The sequence below is a fragment of the Macaca fascicularis genome, chromosome 9 (assembly GCF_037993035.2).
Source record: "Macaca fascicularis isolate 582-1 chromosome 9, T2T-MFA8v1.1".
Classification (NCBI taxonomy): Eukaryota; Metazoa; Chordata; class Mammalia; order Primates; family Cercopithecidae; genus Macaca; species Macaca fascicularis.
Window position 1 is genome coordinate 72,616,040 of NC_088383.1, and position 23,256 is coordinate 72,639,295.

General features: G+C 50.7%; 1 protein-coding gene across 50 annotated transcripts in view; it reads left to right on the top strand.

Annotated features, from left to right (window-relative positions):
- The window catches only part of CAMK2G (calcium/calmodulin dependent protein kinase II gamma), a 62,866-nt gene extending 40,369 nt beyond the window's left edge, over nucleotides 1-22,497 (top strand). For 10 of the 50 annotated variants that reach the window (XM_005565462.4, XM_005565465.4, XM_005565477.5 and 7 more), the window contains 9 exons: nucleotides 5,979-6,011; nucleotides 8,748-8,816; nucleotides 10,000-10,044; nucleotides 12,335-12,383; nucleotides 14,729-14,842; nucleotides 16,817-16,892; nucleotides 17,257-17,351; nucleotides 19,748-19,992; nucleotides 20,488-22,497. In XM_005565462.4, coding sequence (XP_005565519.1) covers nucleotides 5,979-6,011; nucleotides 8,748-8,816; nucleotides 10,000-10,044; nucleotides 12,335-12,383; nucleotides 14,729-14,842; nucleotides 16,817-16,892; nucleotides 17,257-17,351; nucleotides 19,748-19,980 — 714 coding nt within the window. In that variant the 3' untranslated portion in view covers nucleotides 19,981-19,992; nucleotides 20,488-22,497. Of the gene's footprint in view, nucleotides 1-5,978; nucleotides 6,012-8,747; nucleotides 8,817-9,999; nucleotides 10,045-12,334; nucleotides 12,384-14,728; nucleotides 14,843-16,816; nucleotides 16,893-17,256; nucleotides 17,360-19,747; nucleotides 19,993-20,487 lie in introns of all 50 variants that reach the window. The other 40 variants (XM_005565466.4, XM_005565470.4, XM_045400058.3 and 37 more) reach the window with 14 other exon arrangements.
- Nucleotides 22,498-23,256: the final 759 nt, after the last annotated feature.

The window sequence follows — 23,256 nt, forward strand, 5'->3', positions numbered from 1 at the left end:
ATGTATTATGTGTCTGACCCTGATATGTGCTCAGTAAATAAGTTTTATGCCACATTCTTTTGAGAAAAGAGCTTCAATATTATGGTGGGAACCAGAGGCTAGTGACTACCCAAAATTAAAAGGCCAACCGCATATTCATAGCAGTTGTGATGGGAGGGGTTGATATTTTTATTGAAAGAGTTTCTGTAACAAATAATTCCTCTTAAAACCCAGTAGAGGCTGGGCACGGTGGCTCATACCTGTAATCCCAGAACTTTGGGAGGCCGAGGCGGGCCGATCACTCAAGGCCAGGAGTTCAAGACCAGCCTGGCCAACATAGTGAAACCCCGTCTCTACTAAAAATACAAAAATTAGCTGGGTGTGGTGGCACATGCCTATAGTCCCAGCTACTCAGGAGGCTGAGGTAGGAGAATCACTTGAACCTGGGAGGCAGAGGTTGCCGTGAGCCAAGATCACGCCACTGCACTCCAGATTGGGGGACAGAGCAAGACTCCATCTCAAAACAAACAAACAAAAAACAGTAGATAGATGATCAAAGAAAATAAACTGACAACCTGAAAACGAGAAAGTAGAACTGGATAACAAATGTGGAAAACTTTCTAGCCTCACTAGTATCAGAGAAATGCAAATTGAAACAAGGTGCCATTTTTGGACTCTTTAGCTAGTGATGGTAGTGAAAACCAGAATGGTCCTTTCTAAAACAGCCTGCATGTCAAAACCATAAAAATGCTTCTACCTCTTTTACCCTGTTAATTCTACTTCTGGGAGTTTTTCCTAAAGAAATAATTCAAAATAGGGAAAAGCTAAAAGCAGAAAAATGTTGAACATGACATTATTTATAACTGAAAAGATTGAAGGCTGGGCACAGTGGCTTATGCCTGTAATCCTAGCACTTTGTGAGGCCAAGTTGGGAGGATTGCTTGAACCCAGGAGTTGAGACCAGCCTGGGAAATGTAGTGAGACCCCATCTCTAAAAAAAAAAAAAAAAAAAAAAAAAAAGCCGAGCTTGGTGGAACGTGCCTGTAGTCCCAGCTACTTGGGAGACTGAGGTGGGAAGATTACTTGAGCCCAGGAGGTTGAGGTTACAGTGAGCCAGGATCACACCACTGCACTCCAGCCTGTGTTACAGAATGAGGCTCTGTTTAAAAAAAAAAAAAAAGAAGAAGAAGAAAAAAGAGATTGGAGACAATTTGAAAAGCCAGTAAGGAGCCAGCCACAGTGGTGCATACCTGTAGTCCCAGCTACTCAGGAGGCTGTGGCAGGAGAGAATTGCTTGAGCCCAGGAATTTGAGGCCAGCTGGGCATCATAGTGAGACCCCCAACTCTTAAAAATGTTTTTAAATTTAAAAATAAAAAGATCTTTTAAAAGCCAATAAATGACTAAATAATTATGGGAAATCTATGTAATAAACTATTAAAAAATATTAATTTTCATGACTATAGGGATGTTTAAGTGAAAAAGGGCAGAAATGTTTTATATTAAGTGAAGGAAGTGGCATATAAAGGAGTACAGACAAGCCAGGCACCGTGGCTCACACCTGTAATCCCAGCACTTTGGGAGCCCAAGGTGGGCGGATCACGAGGTCAGAAGATCAAGACCAGCCTGGCCAACATGGTGAAACCCTGTTTCTACTAAAAGTACAAAAATTAGCTAGGCATGGTGGCACTTGCCTGTAATCCCAGCTACTCAGAAGGCTGAGGCAGGAGAATCGCTTAAACTAGGGAGTTGGAGGTTGCAGTGAGCCAAGATCGTGCCACTGCACTCTAGCCTGGTGACAGAGCAAGATTCTGTCTCAAAAAATAAAATAAATAAAGGAGTACATACATTATCATCTAAATTTGGTTTGAAGAAACGTGTTTGTAGATATTTATTCAGTATATAATATGTGGATAAAAAAAGGACTGGAAGAAAGCCCACTGAAGTGTCAACAGTAACTTCACCAGGTGATGGGAATTTGAGAAACTTTTTTTCTTATACATTTTTCTGTATCCTACATTTTTCATCTAGATTGTGCACTACTGTTATCAGAATTTTTTAAAAAATACTATTTTTTTTAAAGTAAAGCATAATACCAGGTGTGACAGCTCATGCCTGTTAATCCCAGCTACTTGTGAGGCTGAGGTGGGAGAATTGCTTGAACCCAGGAGGTCTAGCCTAGGTAACATAAGCAAGACTCCATCTCAATTAAAAAAAAAAAAAAAAAGAAAAGAGATAGGGCATATGCTTGTATTATTGTATGTTATAACGATATCTTTTTTTTTGTTGTTTTTTGAGACAGGGTCTCACTCTGTCCCCTAGGCTGGAGCATAGTGGTGTGATCTCGGCTCGCTTCTACCTCCACCTCCTGGACTCAAGTGATTCTCCCACCTCAGCCTCCTGAGTAGCTGGGAATATGGGCATGTGCCATCACGCCCAGCTGATTTTTGTGTTTTTAGTAGAGACGGGGTTTCACCATGTTGCCCAGGCTAGTCTTGAACTCCTGAGCTCAGGTGATCTGCCCGCCTCGACCTCCCAAAGTGCTGGGGTTATAAGCATGAGCCACCACGCCTGGCCTATAATGATATCTTAAAAGATTGCTTTCTTTTTGTTTTTTGTGGGTTTTTTTTTTTTTTTTTTGACGGAGTCTCACTCTCACCCAGGCTGGAGTGCAATGGTGCGGTCTTGGCTCACTGCAATCTCCGCCTCCCAGGTTCAAACAATTCTCCAACCTCAGCCTCCCAAGTAGCTGGGACTACAGGCACGTGCCACCATACCCGTCTAATTTTTGTATTTTTAGTAGAGACGGGGTTTTGCTATGTTGGCCAGGCTGGTCTCGGTCTCCTGACCTCGTGATCCACCTGCCTTGGCCTCCCAAAGTGCTGGGATTACAGGCGTGAACCACCACACCCGGCTGACTGCATTTTTTAAACAGACTGGAAGATTTTGCTAGGAGTATGAGTGGTTTTCCCATGCCCCTTCTGTTTTCCAAATTGCTTGTGTTGTGGCTGCAGTCCTTTTATAATATGAAACAGGTAAATAACAACTGATGTTGTGGCTGCATCAAAGGGGTGACAAATGAAAAGGAGAGGACAAAGCAAAAGAGTCTGACCTTTCCAGGCTCTCCTGAAAGTCAAGGTTTTGATCAATGTTATGAGGGAGGCCTGTGAAGTAGCTCAGACGGTCTTGAGCTTTCAGCATCATGGATTCTTCTTTTAGATCCCATCTTCCCTTCCCAGCTCCCCCTCCTCAATTCCTACCGCTTAAGTGTCCATAGAGCAATTTCTTTTTAACTGTTCAGAAGCTTTCTGCAAGATGTTCGAAATACTAGCGTTGGTTTGAGCAGCTAGTCTATCTTGTGCTCTTGATTTGGGGGACTTGGCTTCTATTTAGATTTCTTTGAAGGTGGATGCCAGTGCCCCAGGGTCTGTGGAAGAGTAAGAGCCACTTGTGAGGATAAGACTGAAGAGGCCACAAACTCTCAGATCCTGAGAGGGTAGGACAACTCGTGCCTTCTGCTAGTCCCAAGGCCAGAATGGCCATCCTATCTTTAAAAAAGAAAGTTATTTCCCTAAGTACTATTTGAATTATTTTGTTTAAATTAAGTATGGGAAAGAGGTTTGAACCCTTTTCCAGCTTAAAATTTTAAATAAATATACAGTTTTTAAGTAAAAGTGAGATATGATTCTTTAGAAATCATCTGGCATTTAGCCAGGCATGGTGGTGTGCACCTGTAGTCCTAGCTACTCAAGAGGCTGAAGCGGGAGGATCCCTTGAGCCCAGGAGGTTGAGACTACAGTGAGCCGTGATCATGCCAGTACTTCAGCCTGAGCAATAGAGCAAGACCTTATCTCTAAAAAAAATAATAAAAAGACTTCACATTTAGACAATGTGGTAGTGTGCTGGTTCAGAAGGAGCCCAGCTATGCATGGCTAAGGGCAAATCCCTGAAAGGATGGACAAGGAAATTGAAAAATGTTCACTAACCTGAGAAACAGTCTTTGGAAAAAGGTGATCTCAGGTTCTCATGCAGGACAATTTAGGAAAAAGAGAGCCAGCCAGGAGAAGGCTGAGAACTTATTCCCCATTAGTCAAAAATCTGCTTTAAGTCAAGATCCTGCAATGGCCTTTGACAACAGGGCCCTGAAAATCACCAGAACCAAGCCTGGGCCTGGTGAGTGAGTGCCTCCATAGAGTTCTTGCTGCTGTGATTCAGTGCAAGTTAGAAACCTATGCTCTTCTTTAGCCTGGGGAAAACCAACGTCCGCAAACCCAGCTTACTCAGCAAACGATCGATCGTGGCCTGTATGCTAACTATAAGGCATGTTGCTAGGTACTGTGGAAATTCTAAAGAGACATAAGATAAGAACCTTCCTGAAAGCAGTAACACTTTAGTTGGGTAAAGGGATAAGGAGATACACACACACACACACACACACACACACACAGAGCTACCTATGTTATATATATGAATATAAGGGAACTCTCTCTTTTTGAGGGATAATCTTAGAAGTAAAATCTCATATTTGAGCATATTTAAAAGGCCACTGTAAGGCCGGGCGCGGTGGCTCACGCCTGTAATCCCAGCACTTTGGGAGGCCGAGACGGGTGGATCACCTGAGGTCAGGAGTTTGAGACCAGCCTGGCCAACATGGCGAAACCCGGTCTCTACTAAAAATACAAAAAATTAGCGGGGCGTGGTGGTGGGCACCTGTAATCCCAGCTACTCAGGAGGCTAAGGCAGGAGAATTGCTTGAACCCAGGAGGCGGAGGTTGCAGTGAGCCGAGATCACGCCACCGCACTCCAACCTAGGCAACAGAGCGAGACTCCATTAAAAAATAAATAAATAAATAAATAAAAGGCCAGTGTAAAAGAGGCTTAACTATATTTAGGTTTTTCTTTTCCTTTAGATCTAATTCTAAATTATGGACCATTGTCAATATTTGTAGCCTCTTTCATTGATTATAATAATAATCCTTGAAAATGCCTTCTAAAGAATGCTGGCCCCTTGAGAGCAGGAGCAGTTTATCAGCTGTGTTTACTGTACCTGAAACAGCCCTCAGTGTTTGCTGGACATTGTTAAATGTATGTGCAAAAGTTGAAAGATAGACATATTCTGGGGGGACCTTGCCCCCAGTGAGCTAATGACGACATTCACAATTACCCTTCACCTTTTAGACGCAGTCTTCTGGGATATATTTTTAGCGTTCCGCGTGGTCTTCATCTTGATGCGTCTGTTTCACATGTGAACGTAAAGTTCGTGAGCATTGAGTTGAGGCTGAGGAATCACTGCTTTCAACATTCCTTGTGGCTTACATCCCTGCATTTTTATGATCACTGTAGTTTTAATCACTGGCACTCCTTTGTTTCCATTTCCCACGAATTGGAAAATGCTATAAAAAATTCAAATACTGTAAACAAGCGTGGCTATACCGACAAAGGAAGGCCAACATTTAACTGCTAGGTGATTTTCAAAGCTCAGCATCTTTATCTAAAAAGCATAGTAGAGGTGCAGCGAAGTCAGAAGTCAAATTTTATTAAAGCTGAGGACAGCCTATAGTAGCTTTTGCTTTTTCCCTGGTGGCTGCTCACTTGAATTTCAGACAGTTCTAGTAATAAGAGAAAATAAATAACATTACAGGGTGAGCTAACCCTATGAACCCAGACCTGTAAATTTGTAGCGAAATGATACTTCCTCTCACAGACTTGTGACTTAATCTCCTTAAGAGGCTTTTTCTAAGCAAGGCTGAGACATCTCAGAAGACTAAATCTGCGTATGAACCTGACTGCAAAAAGAGTTCTTCCCTCCCAGGGTCTGGAGGGTATGAGTGCCTGTCAGTCCATGTGCTGTTTAACCCTCTGGTGCTGGACTCCGGGTCTCCCTCCGCTCTTTTCTCCCCGATGCAGAGCCCATGCTGGTGCGCTAACCTGCAGCGTCTCTGTGCTTCTCTTCTTACCTCCTCTTTCCCCTTCTCTTTCCCTCTTGCTGTGGTGTGTCCAGAAAAGGAAGTCGAGTTCCAGCGTGCACCTAATGGTGAGCCTTGCCTGCCCACCCATCGCCCACTCCATGCTGCCTGTGCCCGCCTGCCAGCCACGCAAACCCGTTCTGCCACGTGCGTGTGCCTCACTCATCCTCACTGCATGTCTGTGCTGTGTGGGCAGGTGTGGCCTGTCCTGCCAGGCGGGGGCCATTGCCCAAGGTCACCCAGTGGCCTAAAAAGTGGGCATTGGAAGGGGTGGTATGGCACCCCCTGCTGTGGAGTTTGGACAGCCCCCAGCAGCCCAGGGTAGGATGTGAAGCTGGTAGGGACCTGGGGCAAGCAAGGGAGAGACCCTCACTCGCTGTCACCCAGAAGGAGAGGCCCTGCTTCCCAGGCATGAGCAGCTGCTTCCTACAGACTGGCAGCTGGAGGGCAACTGTGTGGTGGGCAGAAGAGCTGGTTGCAGGCTCCCACTTGTGAGTCTTGCTCTCCTGGCTCTGCCCCCATGCAAATCCCATTCTCCAGCTGTGCCCATTGGTTCATCCTGCCCACCCAACCCTCAGGGGAACAGCTAACTCATCTTTCTCACAGTACACTGGGCACCAAGGGCAACACAGCAGCCTGAGTCATTATGAAACCATCCATTAAAACCAGAGGTGGGGGCCGGGCGTGGTGGCTCACGCCTGTAATCCCAGCACTTTGGGAGGCCGAGGCAGGCGGATCACGAGGTCAGGAGATCGAGACCATCCTGGCTAACATGGTGAAACCTCGTCTCTACTAAAAGTACAAAAAATTAGCTGGGCATGGTGGCAGGCGCCTGTAGTCCCAGCTACTTGGGAGGCTGAGGCAGGAGAATGGTGTGAACCCAGGAGGCAGAGCTTGCAGTGAGCTGAGATCGTGTCACTGCACTCCAGCCTGGGCGACAGCAAGACCCCGTCTCAAAAAAAAAAAAAAAAACCAGAGGTGGGGCCACTTGGGTGACATTCCAGCCCTCTGCAGGTTTTATGGGCACCCTGGAGTCTTTGCCCCCTGTGAGGGTCTTGGCCTCAGCTGGGATTTACAGGTAGGGCAGCCCTCTCTAACCAACCCCAAACAGGTCAGCATCATTCACTGAGCTAGGTGGGCTTTGCTGCTTCTTGGTGGGAATGGAGACAGCAGAGCTCCTATGAGTTTAGAGCACCGTCTCACTACTCCTGGGACCCCTCTTCTCTAGCCTGCCACAGTCTGTGGAGTCTTGTTCAGGGAGTCACTTGGTGCCTGGCTTGAGGTTCCATGCCTAACCCTGGGTTTGGGGATGTCTGAGCCATTGATAGCAAGCTGGCAGTGGATGGCTTCAGGTCTGGTCCAAGAGGCCTCCAGGCAAGAAGTAGGATGCTTTCTGTGTATGTCCTAGAAGAGAAGACACACATTCTAGCTGTCAGTGTATCATCTGTGCCCTGTGCAGGGATGGTAGCCACACATTTGTCCCACCTCCTATTGAAGAATTTGCAGGCATCAGGCTGCTTCTCAGTGGCCCCCAACCCCACTGGAACTCAGTGAGATTGAGTATGCTGGTTAGGGAACTTATCAGAGGCAGAGAATATCACATGGATATGGCTCCCTGCCCTGGAGATCAGCCTCCTTCCTTCCTTCCATCTTCCCCTTGCCCCTCCCTTGTTGTGCCGCTCTGTGTAATGTTTTTGTTTGTTTGTTTTTGTTTTTTTAAGATGGAGTCTTGCTCTGTCGCCCAGGCTGGAGTGCAGTGGTGCAATTTGGCTCACTGCAGCCTCCGCCTCCTGGGTTCAAGCAATTCTCTTGCCTCAGCCTCCCGAGTAGCTGGGATTACAGGCATGCACCACCGCGCCTGGCTAATTTTTGTATTTTTAGTAGGGATGGGGTTTCATCATGTTGGCCAGGCTGGTCTTGAACTCCTGACCTCAGGTGATCCACCCGCCTTGGCCTCCCAAAGTGCTGGGATTACAGGTGTAAGCCAGCGTGCCCGGCCACCACCATGTAGTTTTGAAAGGCAAGGAGTATCCCTGGTGGTCATGGTGCTGTTGGGAATGTTGGCCTGTGTGTGGCCTACTCTGTGCTGGAAGCCAGATTCTGGGACTACAGCCACAGCCCCTCTGGGTTTCACCTGCCCCTCACCGGAATACTGCCCTTACTTCTAGCCGATCAGGCCTAAGATTTGTCAGGCAAAAAGGTGAACAGCACAGCCCTGACTCTGCTCCCTGAGGTCAGTGAATGCATTTTGGTCTGAAATGGACTTCCACCCCCATCCTCTGGATACCATCTCTTAGGCCAGGCATACTTTCTTTTCTCCTTTCTCTTTGTTTCAGGCTTCGAGCTGGTGTTGTAAGAAGGAAATAAAGGTGCTGGGTTGAAAGGGCAGCAGGAGACTGCCCACAGATAGGGGACCAGAGTTTCTGAATTTTGTTCTGCTTTCTTGTAAATTACCCCCCCCCTTTCCCTGTATGGTGGGAAGAAGATCTTGAACTTCTTTGGGTCAGGTGTGCATTGTGCAATGACATGGCACCTGGCATAAGCAGAGATTTCTGGAGAGATACTTTAAAACAAGGCTTTGGGCTTGTCCCGCCTTAAGGGTGCCCCAAGAGCTAGGTCTCTGGGTCCCACAAATACTTCCTCCGATCATCTCTCCAGCCATCGCTCCCATCTGCACAGCGTATGGAGGCCACCTCAGGCCTACCTCCTCCAGGCCAGGCCAGGGGGCAAGGGAGGTCTGGGAGTTGAACCTGAGTGGCCTTGGGGACTCTGGAGGAACTAAACCATCTGTTTTCTTGTCTCAGCCACAGAGCAACAACAAAAACAGTCTCGTAAGCCCAGCCCAAGAGCCCGCGCCCTTGCAGACGGCCATGGTACCTCCTGACTACAGCTTCTCTGCCTCTGCCCCCGGCTGCCTCCTGCCCCTTCCCTCTTCCTCCTCTTGTGCCCCCTCCCTGACCTCCTGGGCCTGTTCCTTTCTTGGTCCCCATAGAGCAGACTGCTTTGTGTGCAGCCCTGTATGCCCCTTCCCCTTCATTGTCCCGCCTGGCCGCACTCCGTCCCGCATGGCAGAACTGCTGCTCCTGCTCGTGCTCCTTTCGCTGGTTGGGGGAAGAGTGATCAGGGCTCTCAGCTGAACCTCCCAGGCCCAGCCCAGGACCCTCAGTGGGTCTGCTGTGGGGGCTGGGAAGGTGAGTTGCTTAGGAAAGGAGAGGGTAGGAGCTTTCTTGGGACCTGAACATCAGTTCTTGGAGGCCTCCTTGTAAAACCTGCCTCAGTCTCTCCTTTGCAAAGCCAGAAACAGGAAAGAGGGCTGGGGCCCCACCTCTGGATGGTGCTGAGGTCTCCAGGCTCCTGGAGTGCCTCGTGCTAGCTGAGTTCTCTCTGGGCTCCTCCAGGGGTTCTGTGTGCTCTTGGAGCTCCCTCTGCTAGTGGTGGCTAAATAGAGAGTCAGCAAGGGGTGACTGGGAAAGAGGGAGGAGTGATGGTGCCTGCTACTCCCCTCCTTCCTGCGGACCCTCGTGCCACCTGACGTGGCGGTGTGGGGCCAGGAACTAGGGAAGGCAGAAGGCGGGCGCAGCGGGCGGCTCTCTGGGCTCAGCTTGCCAAGGGGGATTCCTGTCCTGGCTCTTTCTGGGAGACCTCATTCTTCTCCCCAGTGTACACCCTGTGATGAACACTGTGGCAGGGCCCGGCCTGTGCCCTCAGTCCCACAGCTCCTCCAGTGTACCTGCCCCGTGGGAACCCCATGTGGAAAAAGCCCTCAGAACTGACAGGAATCAGGGACAGGGGCCCTTGCTGTCTCAGCCTCCTGGGCACCTGCACCTGCCAGGCCTCTCTTTCTTACCAGCCAGTGCTGCTGCCAAAATCCAGGGCTATCCCAGCTGCCTGGGACCCCAGCTGAGCCGGACATTTTGTCTTCTGGAGATAGCTGGTGGGCAGGCCTCAGTGGTCATCACAGGGTCTGTGGGGGTCCTGGGGTGCAGGTGGGGCTCCTCAGGGAAGAGCCATAGTCTGTTCCCAAGTTGGAAGGGTAATTTTCATCTTCTCTCACAGGAGCCACAAACCACTGTGGTACACAACGCTACAGATGGGATCAAGGTGAGTGGCTCCTGAGCCTGTCTCCTGCTTTCCAGGTCAGCAGGAGACAGGTGGGCTGGGTCCCAGGGGTCTACAGGCTGCACCCTGAGGCCAAGGCGTTTGCAGAGGCTCAGCTGAAGGTAGCCTGTGCTCATAGTTGCTCCATTCTGAGGAAGGGCGTTCTACCTTATGGAGCCCAGGCTTTGCAGTCAGACAGACCTGGTCTGAATCCTGCCCCTGCACCTTAGTATCCTGTATCTGCAAATTGGGGATGATAATAATAGAATCTTCCTCCATATGTTGGAAGTTTAAATGAGAGTAAACGTTCACTGAAAAACAGGCAAGAGCATCTCTAGACCCTGGAGCATTCTCCGTGGCCTGGCCCCTTTGTGCCCTTGGTGTTTTCACCGGCATTCCTGAACCAATCTGTTAAGCTTGGATACCATCCATGGCTCTGGTTTAGAGAGGTGACAAGACAAATTACCTGTTCAAACGGTGGGTGGGATGGGAGGCAGATAAAAAACCAATAAGCAAACAGATAAAATAGGCCGGGCACTGTGGCTCACACCTGTAATTCTCACACTTTGGGAGGCCAAGGTGTGGGCAGATCGCCTGAGCTCAGGAGTTCGAGACCACCCTGGGCAACATGGTGAAACCTCGTCTCTACTAAAATACAAAAAGGTAGCCAGGTGTGGTGGTGCGTGCCTGTAGTCCCAGCTACTTGGGAGGCTGAGGCACGATAATCGCTTGAGCCTGGGAGGCAGAGGTTGCAGTGAGCTGAGATCATGCCACTGCACTCCAGCCTGGGCTACGGAGTGAGACTTAGTCTCTCAAAGACATAAATAAGATAAAATCTAATGTCAATAGGTAGTCTGAAGAAAATGGCACAAAGTAGAGAGAAGGCCAGGTGCAGTGGCTCACACCTGTAATCCTAGCACTTTGAGAGGCCAAGGCGGGCGGATCACTTGAGGTCAGGAGTTCAGAACCAGCCTGGCCAACATGGGAAAACCCCATCTCTACTAAAGATACAAAAATTAGTTGGGGATGGTGGTACATCCCTGTAATCCCAGCTGCCTGGGAGGCTGAGGCAGGAGAATCGCTTGAACCTCGGAGGCGGAGGTTGCAGTGAGCTGAAATCGTGCCACTGCACTTCAGCCTGGGCAACAGAGCAAGACTCCATCTAAAAAATGAAAACAGAAAAACCCCACCAAAGTAGAGAGAGAGAGAGAACAGGGCCTTGAATTAAGTAGTCAGGAGGAGGCCTCTTTCAGGAGGTGATATCTGAGCGAAAAACTGAATGGTGGGTGGGGGAAGGAGGCAACCAGGCCAACTCTGAGGCTGAGTGCCCTAGGCAGAAGGAACTGAAGCTCAGGTGTGGCATGTGTAATCAAGCAGAGGGAAGAGGGAAGTGACACGGGGAGAACCTGGGAGAGTGATGAGGTTGGAGAAGCAGCAGGGCCTGCTACAGAGGCCCTTGTAGGAGTTTGCATTTTCTTCCAGCAGCAAGGAGAAGCTGTTGGGAGTAATAGAATCTATCTGACACTTTAACACATCACTCTGGCCACATCATGATCAAGAACTCTAGGGAGGGCCAGGCACGGTGGCTCACACCTGTAATCCCTGCACTTTGGAAGGCCGAGGCAGGTGGATCAGTGGAGGTCAGGAGCTCGAGACCAGCCTGGCCAATATGAAGAAACTCTGTCTCTAATAAAAATAAAAAAATTAGCCAGGCGTGGTGGCAGGCGCCTGTAATCCCAGCTACTCGGGAGGCTGAGACAGGAGAATCACTTGAACCCAGGAGGTAGAGGTTGCAGTGAGCCAAGATCATGCCACTGCACTCCGGCCTGGGCAACAAGAGCAAAACTCTGTTTCAAAAAAAAAAAAAAAAAATCTTGGGGAAGTTAAGGAGACCATGAAGCTGTTATCGTGGTTCAGGTGTGAGATGCTGGTGGCCTGGAGTCAGGTTGTAGCTGTGTATTGGAAGTGAAGAGGTAAGACATGGGATTTACTTTGGAGGCAGAACCAAAAGATTTTATTTTTAGATTGGGCAATCCGAATATAAGGGAAAAAGAAAAGGATTGAGGATGACACCAGGTTTTAGCCTGAATAACTGGTCTAATTAGGGGCATTTACCAAGTGGGGGAAGACTAGGGCGGAGATTTGGGAAGAGTCAGACAGCCAGGGTGGAAGCAGAACCTTCCATGGTCTCCTTGCACCTCTTGTAGGAGCACAAACTCTGCTTTCGTTCTGCTTTGCTCCTCTGGCTTCCAAGGGATGGAGCATATAGAAACATATTCTTTTTGGCCTACAGGGCTCCACAGAGAGCTGCAACACCACCACAGAAGATGAGGACCTCAAAGGTAGGTGCTGGCCCTTGGAGGGGGAAGGACTCCAGCAGTGACCCAGGTACCTGGGCTCCAATGGGGCACCCGCCTTTTCTGCTCCCAGAACTGGGAATGCTGGCTCCTATGCCCCTAGGAGAGGGCTTGGTATAAAAGCTACTTTCCACAAGCCAAGATATGAGGCCCCTGTGTGGTGTTGCTGAGCTGGGCAAGAGGCTTCTCTTCTTTGACCCCAAGTCTAAAATAGCTAAGCTAGAGATTCTCCAGGGGCCAGGGCTCAGAGAACTGTTCCTGTCGCTGATAATGATGTGCCATCCCAGAACAGGGGTACCCTAAGTCCCTGCCAAAGTAGCCCACAAGTGTCATGAGTCATAAATAGAGTGACCAATCATCCTGGTTTTCCCCGGACACAGAACTTTTGGTTTTAAGACTGTGATGGGCCAGGAGTGCTGGCTCACACCTGTAATCCCAGAACTTTGGGAGGGCCAGGGCAGGAGGATTGCTTGAGGCCAGGAGTTTGAGGCCAGCCTGGGCAACATAGCAAGACTTTGTCTCTATTAAAAGAAAAAAAAAGAAAAGAAAGGAAAAAAAAATTTTAGGAACAAATAAATAGGCCAGGTGAGGTGACTGATACCTGTAATCCCAGCACTTTGGGAGGCCGAGGCAAGCAGATCACTTGAGGTCAGGAGTTCGAAACCAGCCTGGCCAACATGCTGAAACCCCATCTCTACTAAAACTACAAAAAAAGGCCGGGCCTAGTGGCTCCCGCCTGTAATCCCAACACTTTGGGAGACCAAGATGGGTGGATCACCTGAAGGTCAGGAGTTCAAGACCAGCCTGGCCAACATGGTGAAACCCCATCTCTACTAAAAATATAAAAAATTAGCCAGGTGTGGTAGCAGGTACCTGTAATCCCAGGTACTTGGGAGGCTGAGGTGGGAGAATTCGCTTGAACCTGGGAGGTGGAGGGTGCAATGAGCTAAGATCGCCCCATTGCATTCCAGCCTAGGCAACAAGAGCAAAACTTCTCAAAAAAAAAAAAAAAAAAAAAAAAAAGGCCGGTCATGGTGGCAGGGTCCTATAATCCCAGCTACTCGGGAGGCTGAGCCATGAAAATGCTTGAACCCGGGAGGTGGAGGTTGCAGTGAGCCAAGATCACACCACTGCACTCCAGTCTGGGTGACAGAATGAGACTCTGTCTCAAAAAGAAAAAAAAAAAAAAAAAAAGGCCGGGTGCGGTGGCTCACGCCTGTAATCCCAGCACTTTGGGAGGCCCAGGCGGGTGGATCGTGAGGTCAGGAGATCGAGACCATCCTGGCTAACACGGTGAAACTCCGTCTCTACTAAAAATGCAAAAAATTAGCCGGGTGTGGCGGCAGGCGCCTGTAGTCCCAGCTGCTTGGGAGGCTGAGGCAGGAGAATGGCATGAACCCGGGAGGCGGAGCTTGCCGTGAGCTGAGATCGCGCCACTGCACTCCAGCCTGGGGGACTGAGCAAGACTCCGTCTCAAAAAAAAAATATATATATATATATATATATATAAATAAATATAAAACCCAGATAGTCCTGGGAACACTGGGATGAGTTGGTCACTCTAGTCCTAAGATCTTGGCCTGAATGATGGAGTTGGAACCAATCTGACAACTGTGAGGCCACATTTGGTCGTGTCCTGGTGGGCCTGTAAGGACCACTCGCCTAAGCGTGGGCCTGGCTAGAGTGCCAGGGGGGTGGGAGGGCATGGCAGGCCGGACCCCTGGGAATCTCTGTCCTGCTCTTTTGTTGGGCCTCCTGGAATTGCTCCCTTTGCCTGAATTCCATAAGTGGCTTTGGGCCAGGCCATCAGAAAAGACAGAGGAACACTGTAGGACAGAGCTGGGAGAGCATGCCCTGGGTGGCAAGGGGGCATCAAACGTTTTGGAACCAAAAAAATAGCAGAAAGCTACGAGGAAGTGAATCATAGTAGCTCCAGGCCCCTGTGAGTGAGGTCAGATCAGTTCGATTCCAGCACTGCTGGCAACATAGGAGGCGCCATCACTGCTGGGCTCTGGACCCTGTGGCCTGGCCCCTTGGAACATCTTCCCCGGGAGCAGGGGTCCTTGGACAGGCTGTTGTAAGGCTCGTCTGGAAGCCACGGCCCAGGTCTGGGCACCTGCCTGGTGCCCTCAGCTGGGAGGCCTCTCTGGCAGAGGCGGCGGCGTGGGATGTGGTCCAGTGTCCACAGCAGCCCGAGGCGAGGCGTCCCCTTGCCCCGGCTCTGCAGCGCCATGGGCTCGGGTCCTGTCCGGCTTGCTCGCTCACCTGCCTTGTTCTGTTTGTTTTGGCTGCTCTGCCTTGCCCTGCCCTGCCCTGCCCTGGCTGGTTAGCTGCCCCGCTCCGCACTGGGAATGGCAGCTTGGTGCCTGAAGGACGGAGCTCCCGGGACAGAACAGCCCCCTCTGCAGGCATGCAGCCCCAGCCTTCTCTCTGCTCCTCAGCCAGTAAGTGTGAGGGAGGCACATTCTGGCTTCCGTCTCCCTGGCTCGTCCTGAAGCCCCTCAGGGACCCCCACCACAGCTGTCAGCCCGGCCCAGCTGCCCATGGTAGTAAGCTCTGGGAGCATGGCCTCTGCTAGGGGTGGGGGGTCAATTGGAGGTGCTGTTGAGACCAGGCAGGGGCCCCTGAGTCTGGGGCCCAAAGAAATGAGAAGAGTGGGTGGAAGAACATGGCCTGGGGTGGGGGGAGTAGAAAGTCCCCAAGATGTGCAGTGGGCCTTGCCTCAGCGCCGAGCCAGGAAGAAGGGCAGAGTCGGAAGTCAGGTCTGTGAGGGTGGGAGTGGGGTGATGGGGAAATCGTGACAGCAAGGAACTGTGTTGGGGATGTAGTGCTTCCTGAGTCTCAGCATAACATATTAAGAGCATGGGGTCAGAGGCAAGACAGATCTGAGTTTAAATCCCAGATACACTGCCTTCAAGAGTGTGAAATTTAACCTCTCAGAGCTGCAGGTTCCTTATCTGTAACGTGGAAATAAAACGGCCTGCACCTCAGAGCCTTATTGGAAAAAAGACGAGGCAGTAAGAAGTCTTGATACGGTGCCTCACTGGGTTATCAGGGGCTCATCCTCATATTTCTAGTTACGTCTGTGCTGGAGGATGCCTGTGTCTGCTGCCTTTCCTCCCACCATCTATCCTTGCAGAGTTTCTAAGCACAACCCTCTTCACTCGTGGGGCCCCAGTCAGGTCATCCAGATGGGTCTGGTGGGTTGGAGAGGGTGTGTGTGTGGTGGGTGCACACCTGCCTGCTGCTTTAGGAAGCCCATCTAACTCCTTGCTTCCCTTAACCTGCTGCTTGCTCACCTGGAGCTGCAGCCTAGCAGGGCTGATGGCTGTGGGGCTCCCTCCTGGATGTGCCTTTGGCTGCGCTGCCCTGTCCCAGCTGTGCTGCTTGGCTGTGCTGGCCTGGCCAGGCCATGGTGGTGCTGTTCTAATGCTTGCAGTTGTCTTGCAGCCTTTCGCTCCTGTGAGGAAAGGGTTGTGGCCTGGGCCAACCCAGGGCTCGGGTTAAGATGAGCCCAAGCTCAACCCACGCTCTCCCTTACCCTGGCGGCAGCCTCTGCTGATAGTGGCATTCCCTATAAGAGAAGCCCAGGGCAGCAGGACATCACCAGCTGTCCCTTGGCTTGGGATGGGTTGGGGAGGAAGGCTCTGGAGGGCACCACCTCTGCCTGCCTGTCAGTCTGAGCCCTGTCTGGTTTTCCTGAGGAACACCTCCTGGCATGAGAGCTGGTGTGAAATGTACAGCTTTCCCAAGCCTTGAGAGGTAAACGGAGCAGCCTCTCTGGTACAGGCTGTCACAGGTTTTTACAATTCCGGGATCATTTCTCCCAGAAAAGCCCTGTGGAGTTGATGAGCAGTGGGAAGCATCCATCCTAGGGCTCTGATGGTCTTTTGGCACCCCAGCCCTAGCTGCATTCTGCTGTCAGGCTGCCTGTCGCCCAGGGCTGGATCCTGGCCACTGAATGAGGGCTAAGAGTGGGGGTGGTGATTGAGACCTGACTGAGCCCCTTCAGGTGAGAGAAGTAAATTGGGGGTGGAAGCAGCCTTATTGAGAGATGCTTGTGAGAGAGGCTGCTCATACAGGGAAGGGGCTCACAGCATTCACGATGTACCAGGCTCCTCACCTGTTAAAGGCAAGTGTGTTTTCTGCAACCTGGTTGTTGATAGAGCGGGAGGCCAAGGCCAAAGAACCATAACTAATGGCTGGGCTTCAGGAGGAAGTGGTCATTGTGTCTGCAGACTGCAGAGAGGGAGATGGAAGGGAAGGTGGGTTCGCTCTTCTGCCAACGGCCCTAGAGACAGAGAAGAGGGATGTCTTTGTCATAAGTGATCACAGGGGACTCCTGAGGACTGGGGAAGGCTCTCTGTCACTTAGGAGGTACCCCAGTAGGTAAATTGATGGATTTTTCTCCCCCACAGTGAGAAAACAGGAGATCATTAAGATTACAGAACAGCTGATTGAAGCCATCAACAATGGGGACTTTGAGGCCTACACGTAAGTAGAGACCCATTTTTTTTTTGTGACCTAAGTCATCTCCCAAGGCCTTCCCCGCTTCCAGACAACAATTAGGACCCTGGGGAAAGGGAATTTGGACCTTGGACAAAGTATCTGAGTTAAGCCTTCTCCTAAGCTGGGAGCCCTTTCAGGTAGATTCCCTGAGCTCACCCACGGTGTCCTGGTGGTGGGCCGAAAGCACAGGGCTGAGTGGCTCAGCAGGCAGGCCTGGAAGATTTCGCTGTCTTGTCTGGGATGGCCACAGCTAGCCTGCTGCTACTGGATAGACACTGCTGATAAGGAAGGAAGACAAATCGCTCCACAGAAGCCTGATAGGCTGCTTTTTTGTTTTTTCTCCCTGCAGGAAGATTTGTGATCCAGGCCTCACTTCCTTTGAGCCTGAGGCCCTTGGTAACCTCGTGGAGGGGATGGATTTCCATAAGTTTTACTTTGAGAATCGTGAGTGGGTTCGTGCTGCTGATATACTCCTGCCTGCCCCTTCACCCCTTTGCCTTTGTCTCCTGCTCACCTCCTCATCCCAGTTGCCCACTTTTCCCTTATTTGACCTTCGTGCTGCACTCCTACTCTGTATGCTTGCCCCTTTGTGCCCCGATGGTTGTAAACAGGCACCTTTGAAGGCCCTGCTCTGAGCCCCAAGTGCCCATTCATTCCACAACTGCCTTGTGGCAGTCCCAGTCACCACAATCAAGTTCACTTATTTCTTGCCGAGCACGGTGGCTCACGCCTGTAATCAAAGCACTTTTGGGAGGCTGAGGCTGGCGGATCATGAGGTCAGGAGATCGAGACCATCCTGGCTAACACGGTGAAACCCCATCTCTACTAAAAATACAAAAAATTAGCCAGGCGTGGTGGTGGCGCCTATAGTTCCAGCTACTTGGGAGGCTGAGGCAGGAGAATGGTGTGAACCTGGGAGGCGGAGCTTGTAGTGAGCCAAGATTGCGCCACTGCACTCCAGCCTGGGCAACACAGTGAGACTCCATCTCAAAAAAAAAAAAAAAAAGTTCACTCATTGCTTTAAGCCTCACCTCTTTCCAAGATGGATTGGAAGGAAACCCTTTGAGATTAGATTGAGATGATCTCAGCACGTAAGAACTAAGCTCTGTGTCTGCAGGTTTCAAAATAGAGGAAATTAAAACCAGGATAAGAATGTGCAAACCGGCCGGGCGCGGTGGCTCAAGCCTGTAATCCCAGCACTTTGGGAGGCCGAGACGGGCAGATCACAAGGTCAGGAGATCGAGACCATCCTGGCTAACCCGGTGAAACCCCGTCTCTACTAAAAAATACAAAAAACTAGCCGGGCGAGGTGGCGGGCGCCTGTAGTCCCAGCTACTCCGGAGGCTGAGGCAGGAGAATGGCGTGAACCCGGGAGGCGGAGCTTGCAGTGAGCTGAAATCCGGCCACTGCACTCCAGCCTGGGTGACAGAGCGAGACTCCGTCTCAAAAAAAAAAAAAAAAAAAAGGCCGGGCGCGGTGGCTCAAGCCTGTAATCCCAGCACTTTGGGAGGCCGAGACGGGCGGATCACAAGGTCAGGAGATCGAGACCATCCTGGCTAACACGGTGAAACCTCGTCTCTATTAAGAAATACAAAAAACTGGCCGGGCGAGGTGGCAGGCGCCTGTAGTCCCAGCTACTCGGGAGGCTGAGGCAGGAGAATGGCGTGAACCCGGGAGGCGGAGCTTGCAGTGAGCTGAGATCCGGCCACTGCACTCCAGCCTGGGCGACAGAGCGAGACTCTGTCTCAAAAAAAAAAAAAAAAAAAAAAAAAAAAAGTGTGCAAACCAGGGCACTCTTGGTGATTTGTGAGATCGGAAGTTGTGGCTAGAATCTTCCTGACTATGGAGGAAGGCAGGCGTCCTGTATGGGGGGTGGGGTGTACATTCTGACCAGTTCGTGGAAGATAAGGGGATAAGAAGCTGAATCATCACCCCCTCCCATCTTTCTGTCTACTCTATGAGACCCTCCCCTTCCTTATTTTTATCTCTTCCCACTTTATGCTGGGCCTTCCCTATCCTGCCCTGAGTTATAGTTAGTCACTAACTTCTCTGCTGACTCCCACCCTTATCACATCTCAGCTGCATATATAAACTCTCAGTTATCTAAGTAATTCTATTAGCCAGAAGCAATTCCAGAGTTTATATTAATTCTAGGAAGGTGACATGTAGCCCCTGTCTAACATTTGAATTGAACTAAAATGTGAATCTCAATAAAAGCAACACAGTTTTCACAGCATATGCTGATAATGGCAATCCAACTTCTTTTGCCTTTTCCCCAGGGAATCCTGGGAATATCCTGAGCTTGGTGCTTTGGTGATTCTCTTTCAGCTTTGGTGCCTTAAAAAAAAAAATTACAAATCAATTTTGAATGGTTTAAGTTCATGATTTTGTTCTGCAGCCCTAGCTAGGGGCGAGCCAAGCCTTTTGAAATCTAAACTCAGCCTAACAAAACAGAAAATCTGTAGGCTTCAGTTAGAGTCACATGGTCCTGAGTTCAGGTGTGTGATTTGAGCAAATTATTCCTTGAACCTATTTCCTCATCTTATAATGAAGAAAATATTATCCAGCAAGAAATACAGCTCAGGCATGTAAAACCCCAGCACAATGCCTGATTAAAAGAGCAGCAGCTACTATCATTGTTGCCCATCTTTCTGTTCCTTTTGGATAAAGAAGACTAATGTAATGTGGTATCCTGGCCTCTGGAGGGCGTTTGAGGGGGGGAACTTGGAGATTCTGGGAATGGTTGCTCGGGAGTTGGTAAGACTTGGAAGTGCAGGCTGGGAGGAAAATGCAGGTGCCCAGGCCTGATGTCCTCTTACCTACCCCACCCTGCCCTGTAGTCCTGTCCAAGAACAGCAAGCCTATCCATACCACCATCCTAAACCCACACGTCCACGTGATTGGGGAGGACGCAGCGTGCATCGCCTACATCCGCCTCACCCAGTACATCGACGGGCAGGGTCGGCCTCGCACCAGCCAGTCAGAAGAGACCCGGGTCTGGCACCGTCGGGATGGCAAGTGGCTCAATGTCCACTATCACTGCTCAGGGGCCTCTGCCGCACCGCTGCAGTGAGCTCAGCCACAGGTGCACCTGGTTGAGGGGGGAGAGGGGCTGGGAGGGCCTGGGACAGGTGGGGTCAGAGGAAGAAGAGAAGGCTGGGAGGTGGCCCTGGGAGAGGAGGTGTGGGCCATCCCAGAGGATTGGCAAAGGCTGGTAGAATGCTTGTAATAAGTTGTGCTCGGAAATCAGACAGACTGGGGTCTGGCTCCGTGACTCCAAATTGGGTGACCTCAGGTTACTTCCCCTCCCTAAACTCAGTCTCCTTAGCTGTCAAAGAGAGGCAGAGAGTGGTGCCTACCTCATTTAATCATTGTGAGGATTAAGTAAGATACTATAAGTAAAGCACTTAGTAAGTGCTCAGCAAATGGGAGGCAGTTTTGTATTTAAGCATTAGCTTCACCCACTTTCCCCACCACCTCAGGCCTACTTGGCCACGTGTTTAGCGTGCTAAAGTCGCTGGAACTCATCTGTGTGCTCATTGTCCTCTGTTCTGTTACCACATTCTGTCCTGTTTGACAGGGGCATTAGGAGATTCCAGCCAGAGGTCGAACCTTCGCAGCCAGTGGCTCTGGAGGGCCTGAGTGACAGCGGCAGTCCTGTTTGTTTGAGGTTTAAAACAATTCAATTACAAAAGCGGCAGCAGCCAATGCACGCCCCTGCATGCAGCCCTCCCGCCCGCCCTTCGTGTCTGTCTCTGCTGTACCGAGGTGTTTTTTACATTTAAGAAAAAAAAAAAGAAAAAAAAAGATTGTTTAAAAAAAAAAAAAGGAATCCGTACCATGATGCATTTTAAAACCACCGACAGCCCTTGGGTTGGCAAGAAGGCAGGAGTGTGTATGAGGTCTATCCTGGCATGAGCAGCGGGCTGACCCACTGGCCTTGAAGAGGTGAGCTTGGCCTCTCTGGTCCCCATGGACTCGGGGACCAGGCAAGAACTCTGACAGAGCTTTGGGGGCCATGATGTGATTGGAGCTCCTGAGGTGGCCTGCTTACCCCAGGTCTAGGAACGGACTTCTTTGGAACTTGCATAGGCGCCTAGAATGGGGCTGATGAGAACATCGTGACCATCAGACCTACTTGGGAGAGAACACAGAGCTCCCAGCCTGCTGTGGAGGCAGCTGAGAAGTGGTGGCCTCAGGACTAAGGGCCCGGACGTTGATGTGTACTGTCTCATTTAGTGTAGAAGGGAAGAGAATTGGTGCTGCAGAAGTGTGCCCGCCATGAAGCTGATGAGAAACCTCGTGTTAATCTGACATGCACTCACTCATCCATTTCTATAGGATGCACAATGCATGTGGGCCCTGATATTGAGGCCTTATCCCTGCAGCTAGGAGGGGGAGGGGTTGTTGCTGCTTTGCTTCATGTTTTCTTCTAATTCAGCAAGGAGAGAGCCGGGCCCTGGTCAGGGCTCCCGTGCCGCCTTTGGCTGTTCTGTTTCTGTGCTAATCTGGACCATCTTTGTCTTGCCTTTTCACGGTAATGGTCCCCATGCTGACCCTCATCTGGGCCTGGGCCCTCTGCCAAGTGCCCCTGTGGGATGGGAGGAGTGAGGTAGTGGGAGAAGAGGTGGTGGTCGTTTCTATGCATTCAGGCTCTCTTCGAGGCTGCCTCCCTTTTTATTCTTCCTTGCTGCACGTCCATCTCTTTTCCTGTCTTTGAGATTGACCTGACTGCTCTGGCAAGAAGAAGAGGTGTCCTTACAGAGGCCTCTTTACTGACCAACTGAAGTATAGACTTACTGCTGGACAATCTGCATGGGCATCACCCCTCCCCGCATGTAACCCGAAAGAGGTGTCCAGAGCCAAGGCTTCTACCTTCATTGTCCCTCTCTGTGCTCAAGGAGTTCCATTCCAGGAGGAAGAGGTCTATACCCTAAGCAGATAGCAAAGAAGATAATGGAGGAGCGATTGGTGATGGCCTTGGTTTCCCTCAGAACAACGCTGCAGATTTATCTGCACAAACATCTCCACTTTTGGGGGAAAGGTGGGTAGATTCCAGTTCCCTGGACTACCTTCAGGAGGCACGAGAGCTAGGAGAAGAGGCAAAGCTACAGGTTTACTTGGGAGCCAGCTGAGAAGAGAGCAGACTCAAAGGTGCTGGTGCTTGGATTTAGCCAGGCTCCTCCGAGCAGCTCATGCATGTCCCAGCCCCTGGGCCCTAGCCCTTTCCTGCCCTGCAGTCTGCAGTGCCAGCACGCAGATCCCTTCACCACAGGGTTTCGTTTTGCTGGCTTGAAGACAAATGGTCTTAGAATTCATTGAGACCCATAGCTTCATATGGCTGCTCCAGCCCCACTTCTTAGCATTCTTACTCCTCTTCTGGGGCTAATGTCAGCATCTATAGACAATAGACTATTAAAAAATCACCTTTTAAACAAGAAATGGAAGGCATTTGATGCAGAATTTTTGCATGACAACATAGAAATAATTTAAAAATAGTGTTTGTTCTGAATGTTGGTAGACCCTTCATAGCTTTGTTACAATGAAACCTTGAACTGAAGATATTTAATAAAATAACCTTTAAACAGTCCATTGTGTTACTGCTGTTGGAGGTTTATGGCCAGAGGCATAGATTTTAGCAGCCTGGGTTACCAGGTTGGAGAGAGGTATCTCCTACTCCCATTGGGGCCTTTTGAGAATAAAACTTCCTCATGCCTGTAATCCCAGGCATTAGGAGGTCGAGGCAGGCGAATCACGAGGTCAGAAGTTCGAGACCAGCCTGGCCAACATGGTGAAACCCCTTCTCCACTAAAAAACACAAAAAATTTATCTGGGCGTAGTGGCGGGCGCCTGTAACCCCAGCTACTCGGAAGGCTGAGGCAGAAGAATCGCTCGAACCCGGGAGGGGGAGGTTGCAGTGAGCCGAGGTCGCGCCACTGCACTCCAGCCCAGGGGACAGAGTGAGATTCCGTAACAGAAAGAAAAAAAAAAAAAAAAACTTCCTCATAACCTCCAACCAGCGCTCGGTGCTGCGGAGGCGAGGCGGGGCGGGGAGGGGAGGGAGGGTGAGTGCCCTGGGAGCCGGTTGAGGGCCTCGCCCCGCCCCTGGTCCCGCCTCCGGCTAGGCCGCTCCGCCTCGTCCCCTCCGAGTGGGCCGGCCCGGCTCCCCCTCCGCGGGGCTGAGTGGATGAGCCCAGGCCTGAGCCCGCCCCTGCTACAGAGTCGCGGTCCCCGACGCCCGGCCGGCGGTGCCATCGCGCGAGGAGGAGGGGGTGCGCTTCCGCGGGCGGGGCGTCCACCCGCCGTCTCGGAGGCCGCGGCTGGGCCCGGCACTGCGGAGGGCCGCTTG